Source organism: Cydia strobilella, chromosome Z (genome assembly GCF_947568885.1).
Source record: "Cydia strobilella chromosome Z, ilCydStro3.1, whole genome shotgun sequence".
In the NCBI taxonomy this organism is placed as follows: domain Eukaryota; kingdom Metazoa; phylum Arthropoda; class Insecta; order Lepidoptera; family Tortricidae; genus Cydia; species Cydia strobilella.
The window spans coordinates 61,044,017-61,054,517 of record NC_086068.1 but is presented as its reverse complement, the minus strand read 5'-3'; the positions used below and the strand labels follow the sequence as shown (position 1 = coordinate 61,054,517).

Here is a 10,501-nt window from a genome sequence, read left to right as displayed (position 1 = left end):
ACAGAAGGCAATGGAATCTATCATGCCTAAACTTAAACTGGACATTTCTCAGAACATAAATACACTATTAAAGAAAAAAGAAACATTTGGAAATGAGGTCAGAGAAAACAACACAAAAATGGAAGAGCTGGAAATCGTAAATAAACATACAAGAGCACAAGTGCGTAGGTCACAAGACCAGCTCGAGGCACGAAGAAAGTCTGAAGAATCACTGGAGAATAATGATATGGTAGAAAACGAAAAAAACGACTTAGAATATGGTTTCGGAATAATCCTAGACAAGAGGGATACTCATAAAAATGAAACAATAGATATAAAAACATTACTGAAACACCAACAAAACCTGTTAGATGAACTCAAAGAGACCAACTTAAAAGTAGAACAATTAGAGAATCAAAACCAAAAGTTACAGACTCAACTACAGGAGATACAAAACCAAAATATATTTCAGAGCAGAAGCCCGCTCCAGACTACGCGGCGCGAAGCCGCGAACGCGAGTGTGGAGTCGATTTTGCTGATTAGCGAACTAAACTCCACAGTCGCGTTCGCAGCTTCGCACCGCGATTCGCGCACGAGTGTAGAGGGGGATAGAGAGGAAAGCCCAACTATTCAGAAAATCCGTGAAAACCAAGAAATAGATGAGAGTGACCTGGATGACTCTTCATCAGGTTTAGTATTAATCCGGCCTGACAATCGAGGATTTTTAAAATATGAGGCTAAAACTTTAATTTTTATTTAAATCAGATTTTTTCCGTAGGTAGGTACTAGTATCTGTACGTATTTTTCTTTCATTGCTTTATAACGGCTCCTTTACAGCTACACGATGGCCCAGCGAATTTTTCCGTAGGTAGGTACTTGTATATCTGTACGTATTTTTCTTTCATTGCCTTATAAACCCCACAGCCCCATGTTCATGGGAGGTGAGTGGCGATGTGGAGGCGAATAGTGAACACAGATGTGAGTAAACCATAAGGGCGCTCCAGACTACGCGGCGATATTAGAGAACTAGACTCCACACTCGCGTTCGCGTCTTCGCGCCGTGATTCGCGCATGAGTGTGGAGGGGCCTATAGATAACTAGCAGTTAAAGTCTTTCAGCTGATGCTTTTCCGCCATCTTGGCGCGAACCAAACTGCGAAAATGCCGTGAAGTTTGCGAGTGTGGAGTCATACGTCGACGTCGCGAAATGTTCTCTTCGCGAAGTCGCGCCGCGATTGACGCACATAGTCTGGGCCTTTACAGTCAACTCATAACTGCTAAAATAGTAAAATATGCGGGGGGTTGAGTACATTACTGATAGTAATCTAGTCAATCAACCTGCTTCGATAAACTTCTTCTTGTTGTACCTCTTTGTACCTATTGCTACTCGTAACAGTACATACAAGTTACTCTATGCTCGTAATATCCTTGTCCATCTTGAAATTAAACTGTCGTTATTTGTCACATTTCCCATTCGGCTCATAATAATTGCTGGAATAATGTTCGTCATTATTTCATTACTTTAACGTTAAAACGTGTTGCTTTACGACCATTCCCAATCGTGTTCCGCAATATAAATAAAATTCACCAAATTTTCCCTTGTAAGTGAAATACAAAGTATCATCGAACATCTCAATCAAAGGTATAGTGTGCCTGTGCCATCGTTTTGGGTAATATCCATAATAATATACCTACTTAGAAGCGAACTCTATGTAGATTCCATATGCCCACCGGCAAAACTGCACAGAAAAACAGAAATATGAAATTTCAGTATAAATTTCTTTTTGTTTTGGCTTCTGTGGCGATTCTAGTAATGCTTGTGCACTGGTGTCTTGAAGATCCCACTATAGTAAATAAAACCTTCATATTCATCACAGAAAAGACCCGGAAATTTTTAGGAAGTGTTCAATACAGGGAGCTAGTACCGATCATTAATGAACCAAAACCAGCACAATCAGAAGAACTTGCAGTTGCTCAGATTGCGAATGATCCAGGTCAACTTATCGATCTAGAAGATTTCGGTAAAATGCTGGATTCTCAATTGGCTCGTAAAAAAAAGAGGTTATCAGAAATGAATTAATGTGTGTTGACGATCTTTACTCTTTAAGCTCGCTCCAGACTACGCGGCGCTGATTAGCGAACTAGACTCCACACTCGCGTTCGCGGCTTCGCGCCGCGATTCGCGCACAAGTGTAGAGGGGCCTTATGAAAGTTGAGATCGGAAGAAAAAGTTTTACGGTTCTATTGAAATAATTTAAATCATGACACATTTTTTGTATAAATGAGTAAATTTTATTGTTTTGTTATTGTAAATTGTAATGTTATCATTTAATATATTAAATGCTTTATTTTTGTATATTATTTGTTTTAATTTAAATTATAAAAAATATACCCTGCGTAACGGAGTTTTACATGGTTATTGTTCCATAGTTGTATTTAATTATTTTTCAAAAAAGGGTAGGTTAAAAAAGGTTAAGCTCGCTCCAGACTACGCGGCGCGAAGCCGCGATTCGCGCACGAGTGTGGAGGGCCCTTAACACACCATTGCACCGCACCGCGACCTTGAGGGCTGCCTATATATTATACTACTCTTTGTTGAGGGCCCTCCACCGTGGAGCCTAGTTCGCTAATCAGCGAGTAGTTCCACAGAGTCAAGGAGGATATAACCAAACGTAGTACCCATTAACAGGCGTTCCCCTCTGACATTTATCTGACATGGCTATTTTTACGTTACATGTTAGACTTTTTTGTACAGAAAATTACAGACGTGGCGTCTCCGTTTGGTTATATCCTCCTAGCACAGAGTAGTTCTAGCATGAATCTAGTATAACTGGATCGGGCATGAGGGGTGGGGGAAAATGATCGATTGGGATAGTCTTATGTATCTTTCAGTAGGAGTAGCAGAGAAAACGCTGTTATTGTTTGTCCTTGTCACAGTCTCACATTTTTTTAATTCCCCACCGTAAATTTGTATGGTTTATGGTGGGCTACAAATCGAATCGACTAATCATATTGTCGCATTGCGTATGTTCCGTCCCTCACGGGCGCATCTATGTATGTAATGCTAAGGGCCCTCCGCACTCATGCGCGAATCACGGCGCGAAGCCTTGAACGCGAGTGTGGAGGGCCCTCTAGGTCTATGAGCTCTAGGAATAGGTAGTACTGGCGTGGGCTTTCACACTATCGCACCGAACCGTCAAAACCATAAGGACCCTCCACACTCATGCGCAAATCACGGCGCGAAGCCGCGAACACGAGTGTGGAGGGCCCTTTAGACATAGTATACACGGTGTTTCATGACCCACTGAAAACCTAAAAACAGTTTGTTCAGAATCGATGGAAGAATCGATTGCGCTATATTTTAATGAGGGTAATTTTTCTATAATTTTTAGGGTTCCGTACCTCAAAAGGAAAAAACGGAACCCTTATAGGATCACTCGAGCGTCTGTCTGTCTGTCACACCCTATTTTCTCCGAAAATAATGGGCCAATTAAATTGAGATTTGGTATACATATGTAAGTTTGTGACCCAAAGACGGACATGTAACGTAAACAAATAAATTTTAAACACGGGGGCCACTTTTGGGGGGTAAATGAGAAAATTAAAAAATAAAGTTTTCCAAACTATATCGTATTACATATCAAATGAAAGCACAGAATACCTAATATGAAAGAGTTCATTGTGAGAATCTTAAATATATATATTCTTTATAATTTTAAGATATACAGTTTAGAAGTTATTCAAGAAAATAGGCAAAAAATGACCATTCCCCCCCCCTTTATCTCCGAGACTAGTGGGTCAAATTTTTTGAAAAAAAAAAATACACAAAATAGCGTTTTCTTTGAGAGATAAGTATCTGTTCGTAAGAACTATTATATAATCTGTGGTAGCGCTACCACTTTTCACGCAAAATAGGCACAATAGTTGTCGAGTTGCGGAAAATACCCAGAAGCACTTACTAACTAAATACAGAACGAATATATATCTTACATGAAGGCAATATGGTCGATTTGAAATTCGGACGTGAAATACACTCGGCCACCACCGTTTCTTCTATGATACTAGTTTAAAAAAAACATTAATTGAGTCTTAAAACAACATGTAATTCAAAGAGAAGAGATTAATGGTTAACTAACTAATAATAAGGGTAATTAATTATTATTATTAATTAATAATAATTAATAACTACGATTTTACCACAAAAATGCCAAAATAGATTGTCAAAGATGCAAAAAAAAAATTGAATACGATAAAACATTTACATGAAGAAAACTGGCCAAGTGCGAGTCGAACTCGCACACGAAGGGTTCTGTACCATTATCTATAAAAACGGCAAAAAAATCACGTTTGTTGTATGGAAGCCCTACTTAAATATTTATGTTATCCGTTTTTTAGTATTTGTTGTTATAGCGGCAACAGAAATACATCATCTGTGAAAATTTCAACTGTATCTATCACGGTTCGTGAGATACAGCCTGGTGACAGACGGATAGACAGACAGACAGAGAGCGGAGTCTTAGTAATAGGGTCCCGTTTTTACCCTTTGGGTATGGATCAGGTCCAATCAGAATCTTATCAAGGTTTAATAATTAGTCATTTTTATTTGATATTTTTATTATATTAATTGAAAGGAATAAAAGATTATAAATTATATTATTAAACAAAATTAAATTATATTATTAAATTATTAGATATTATATTAAAGTATAAATTTAAATTAAGTTCTTCTGCCCGTTCTAGTCGACTTCATTTTTGATCTCAAAAGCTGGATTCACAAGCAGAATAGCTCTTGTTAGTTCCACTATTTGATTCCTTGCGCCGTATGCTATAAGACTCTCCCAGTCTTCAGAACTACTATTCATAGCCAACTTAGACACGCAATCTTCTATAAGATCGTCAATTAAGTAGCAGGAGGCGAGTGTAAGTAAAGGCTTTAGATCGTCATCGGGCAGCTTTCTAATGTAAATGTAGTCCTTCAAATGTTTTAGGGTCTGCAGAGTGACCCCCTTCATATGAATGTGGCCCGCTTCCTTTTCCTTCCATTCGTTACTAAGCATAGCGCGAAACACATCGCTGGTGGCCGCTAGACATGCCTTGTGTACGCCCACACTGCCCTCAGATGTGCTCAAGTTGAAGTCAGTGAAATCAACGTCATTGTAAAGATTTAGGAGAAGCGACGGGCCAACCTTTCTCGCTGAAATATTAATATCCAGCAAGGTTGTACACACACAATGTAAAGTGACATCATGATTTTCTCTGATTCCAATTGTTTTCCATTGATTGTCGCAAATCCATTCTGAGTAAAATGGTTCAGAGGTTTCTTGACAAGATGCTTTAATTTTTACCTCAATGTTTTTTGCCTTTATATGATTCTTTGCTAAAATATAACATTCAAGAAAGTTTTTGTTCTTGAAGTTAAATTGAAGCCGCACTTCGGCTAAGTCAGTGACATTAAAATGTTGACGTGTAATTATGGTTTCAAAGGGTTTTGCATTCAAAGAACTAAGGCTAATCATACATCTCAGTTTCAAGAATGAACCAAGCCTTCTCTCTTTAATTTTTCTGAAACAAATTACATTATTTTCGATTAGTGCGCATTATAATGACTGTTGTTTCTATTCTCTAGAGCCTAGAGTTACTAGAGTAAAAGGTTGCCGTTAACATAATGTCCGCGGCCGCAATGACAATCCAAATTGAACCTCAACAATTTTGGGTTGGCAAATTTAACCCCTCGGCTGACTGACATAACTTACTGGTGTCGCGAAATATCCCTTTTGTACACATATATTATTATAAATACTCTGGAAGTACGTTTTTTAATAATTATTACTATTGAAGGATGATTCTACATGCGTACTGCTGTTTATCGTTGACTTTAGCGTATTAACACGAAAACATTATACCATTATATAAATAAATGATAATTTCTCAATAATACTTACACTTCTATCGGCATGATGCACCACTTAATTAAATAATCAAAGAATGCAACTAACGCACGAATGCTCTTTACAAAATCTTTTTTATATTTAAAACGGTACATTAAGAAATCACTTCAGTTTTTGCAGCGGTAGATATAAAATTTCTAGTTGATTAGAATACCTGCTTTAATAACCTACCCTGCCGCGCTGTCACATTGACATTTGACGTTTGACGTTTTCAGAGTTTTGTATGTGCATCGTGGAAGTGTATTTTTCTGCTTATTTTTCGAATGTCAATGCTGTGATTGTTTCTATAATAATAAATGAATAAATAAAATGTTTCTGCAATAAAACATTTTAATCCAATAAAAAAAAACCCATACACTTCTTAATAACTAACTATAAACTAGCTAAACTAACGAAAATAAAAATAAAAATATTGAGTATTAAATATAATTCAATACTCAATATTGTTATTTCCGGTTCTCATTCTGATGAACAGATAGCCAGTGCCTAAAAACATGACTATTTGTGTTCTCACTTATCGTCCTCAGAATTTCGTTCTTGGAACTTCTAATAGCTTCCCAAAAGGAGGTTACTCTTGCTCTGAGAATCGCGAAGAAGTCAGGTAAGGTGAGTTCGGCTAAGTTTCGGACGATTTTAGGTGGGTTGAGATGATGTTGGTTTTTTTTTTTTCTCAGCTTTTGGATAGGGTACGGACATGATTTAAGTACAGAATTGATAATAATGAAATGCTCTATATAATTGAATTTTATTATCTTTCTAAACGTCATAGTGAGCGTGTAATGAGTGTTTAAATATAGGAAACAAAATAAATTGACAGCATTCTTTTTTTACCTGGTGGTGTAAGAACGGACGGGCCTATAAGTTCGGCCCTATTGCCGGTACCATAAAGTTTACCATTGCAAAATAACCGGTTTTACTCACCGATTCATATATAGAAGAATTGGCCTAGCAGTAATTCGGGCTATCATATCCGACCCATTTCTTTTTTTTTGCATTTTTTCCGTCCGATCTTACACCATGCGCTCAATTTTCAAGAAGTTGTGGTTGTCAAACTTTTAGGTGTGGGGTCAATGAACCCATGTGGGTCAATGAACCACGTAGGTTCATTGACACCTTAAGCGCGGTAGGTTGAAAGAGGGTGATAAAATAGGACATAAGGGTAAAATAATATGAAAGTGGAGGAATTAATACGACCAAAACTTAATCAATTGCAGTAATATCAGTCTATAGGTACTTAATAAACTTTCCAACGCCATCTCACATAACTACGAGTATGATTTCGTGTGAGAAAACATATCTCGATCTTACAAACAGGCCAATTCGCTTTGATAAGCACACATTTTAAACCAAGTAAGAATTGATTAATCAACACAACAATAATATTTCAAGAAAACATTATATTTCTTTAACATTATTAAAATAATAATAATAATCAACAAAAAAATAAACCTACTTCTTCATAATTACAGCAGATAGGTAAATAAAAATATTTATAATTATTTATTCATAAAGAGATCAGTTACCTACTTAAGTGTGCAATATTAGACGCTTAGATTGTAATTTGCGGTTATATGAAAAAAAACACCACTATATACGTCTGTTAGAGAAATTTAATCAAGCATCGTGGTGACACGTATAAAGTTTGAGCATTCCTGAGAATTTAAGATCGGATGATTTGCATCCGATCTTTTACCACTTCGGGTAAGACCGGATCTTGGCCTACAGGCATCGTATCAGAATTCCAAATATACAGATTTGTCACAAATTTAATAAAAATAACATGCAATCTGTAAAAGAAACAAATAACGCTTAAACTTACCAGTTATTCCAAAAAAACTGGCGGAGGGTATATCCGGATGGAAAATAAAAACACATTTTTTGAACTTTTCTACTTAACGGCACAAAACACGCGTCTAGTCTGTCAGAGCAACAAGTGCGGACTGAAGAGGGGTGCGGAACAAAATTGCGCATCGCATCACCTTGCCAGCATTAAAAAAATACCCCACAATAGGCGGAAATTTGAATCATACGATCTTACCCGATGTCCGTAACTTTGCCGAACTCACATGCACTACAGTATCTAGGCTTTTGCATCAGGATACGATATGCATCATTATACTGTACCCTGATGATACTATACGCCCGCCTCGTGTACCTAGTCCATAACTGGCACGTGTAAAAGCTTTGGCAATATGCTTTAAATAGCGTGATTTTGACCTCGTCTGAGCAACGACCGAATTTACGTGCCAGCATATTGCAACGAACGGAAAGAGCCCTTCTCTCTCTTTCAATATCTGCGTCATCGTGTAAGGTCTCCGTCACAATATGACCAAGATATTTGACCGACGTTGCAATCCGAACTGGTTGTCCATTCAAGAACACTCGTGGGACCCTGTCCGGACCCTTTCCACACCTAAAAACCAGCAGGTCAGATTTGTTCACGTTATATACCAATCCGTGATTAGCTGCATATCGCTCACAAATCGCTAGTAGGTCACTGATACCATGGATCGAGGGGCTTAGAAGCACCATATCGTCTGCATAGCTAAGGTTATTTAAGCAAACATTACCTATGTGACACGTGACAGCCTATTCTGGTACTTCTCAGCTCCTCGATCAGGCCATTGACATAGATGTTGAACAGGTCCGGAGAGGTTAGCCCTCCTTGGCGCACGCCACATTCTAACCTATAATCATTAGAAAGTACGTCTCTCCATCTTACATTGTTTGTTTGGTTCTCGTACCAAAATCTCAACAGACTCACGACATCCGACGCTACCCCAGACCCAAGCAGTTTCTTCCAAAGTAGGTTATAATTAACCAGGTCGAAAGCCCTGCTTAGGTCCAGGAAGCACGCGTACACCGATGTGCCTCTTTGGGTGTAATAGTTTACACAGTGTTTAAGCGAAAATATGGCGGAATCTGTCGAGAGTTGGGGCCGAAAACCAAATTGTGCATCACTTACTTTAACATTCCTCATCAGTTCTATGTTTGTGTTTATTTGTATAATTTATAAGCGGTGCTGGCAAGCAAATGAGGCGGTTTACTATTAAGTTACTGTTAATAGTACTTAATAGTGATAATTATACAGGGTGGATTTTGTTAGTGGGTCAGTGACGGCAACTATGAGCTACCAGATCCCGTGCTGCTACGCGAAAATCGTCTTAGATTTTCCTTCAATTTCAAATTAATGAATATTGGCGTTTACAGTTTAAAAAAAACATACAGGGTGCGAGAAAAAGGTCATTTTTGGCAAACTTTTTTTTCGATGCCAAACGATCCTATTCCTATCCAGGATCAAAAGCTTGTATGGGACGAAATATATTACCTGCTAGAAAAGCCACAAATGTAGGAAAACTTTTCCCATACAATTTGTATGAAAATGAAAACAGAATTTGAAAAATTCTTCACCGAGGTACCAGTTTCCACAACCAAGTACTTAAATTCATCACCCTCGTCTGCCGTTACATTGTTAGAAGATAATGTCCCAGAATATTAGTAGAGACCTTCATTTTGAACATATGAGTGCCTCAGATATAATAAAGGCGTTTAAATCAATTAATGTCAAAAAAACTAGTGACCTCTGGGGAGTATCTGTCCATGCTGTCAAATCCTTAATAGAAGTTGTAGCGCCTGACTTGGCAGTTATATTTAATAACAGTGTTGATTGCGGTGAGTTTCCTGATCTAATGAAACATATTAAGTCACTCCTTTATTTAAATCAGGCAGCACATCCGACCCCACTAACTTTAGACCGATATCAGTGAAAGAGAAAAAGGATTATGCTGCCATACATTAACCTGTCAATACATGAATATGTCTTTCTCTTACCCCTGGTCGCTCGGTTTCATGTCTATAATTACTTAACTACTATACTATGTCCAAAGATAGATATAACTCCGTAATAGATGGATACAGTCTAAGGAAAAAACGTGCCTCGAAAATCACGAAAATTTGATTCTCGTTCAGAGGGCGCTACTAGCTTTGGCCTACTGTCGTATAGATGGCGTTGACGGTTTCGTTTGTTATTTAACAATTTTAACGCATATCAGTGAAAGAACATGGGTCAAAATCATAAAAATAATTAATGCAAATAAAAAAAATCCTTTATCCATATTTAAATACATTTTATCGTATTTGTATAAATCTTCATTTTTAGTTTTAAAGTGTGTCGACAGATGGCAGTGAATTTACTGTGGTTACAAAATTTACTATGACAGTACCGCTCTATCTTATTATATCCTCATTGCTATGTCTATGATCAAGGCGATTTGTTTACAGAGGACTACCGGGAAACGCGAATCCGAATTTTCGCTATCAGCCTCTTTATCGCTCGAATACGCAAGAGTGACAGAGATGTTAGATAACGAAATTTCGATTTTCTTGTTTCGCAATGGACCCTATATGATTGTGGTAGTGGCGCCACCTACGCAGAGTAATATTCCCTATTATAAAATAATGGTATTTAGGAACACACAGATACAAAAAGTCTCAATCAGACAGGCCGCTTTTTTGCCGGAGACGTACCGAACGTGCCTTCAAAAAAGGAGTGTACAGGTTTTTAGGGTCGTCAAT

General features: G+C 37.7%; 1 protein-coding gene across 1 annotated transcript; it reads right to left on the bottom strand.

Moving 5' to 3' along the window:
- Window positions 1-4,713: 4,713 nt before the first annotated feature.
- On the bottom strand, window positions 4,714-6,019 carry LOC134755144 (protein roadkill-like). The gene is made up of 2 exons (XM_063691623.1): window positions 5,921-6,019; window positions 4,714-5,540 (listed from the first exon to the last, which is right to left on the bottom strand). The coding sequence occupies exons 1-2, from the start codon at window positions 5,932-5,934 to the stop codon at window positions 4,715-4,717; spliced, it is 840 nt and encodes a 279-aa protein (XP_063547693.1). The 5' UTR covers window positions 5,935-6,019; the 3' UTR covers window position 4,714.
- Between the last annotated feature and the right edge of the window lie 4,482 nt (window positions 6,020-10,501).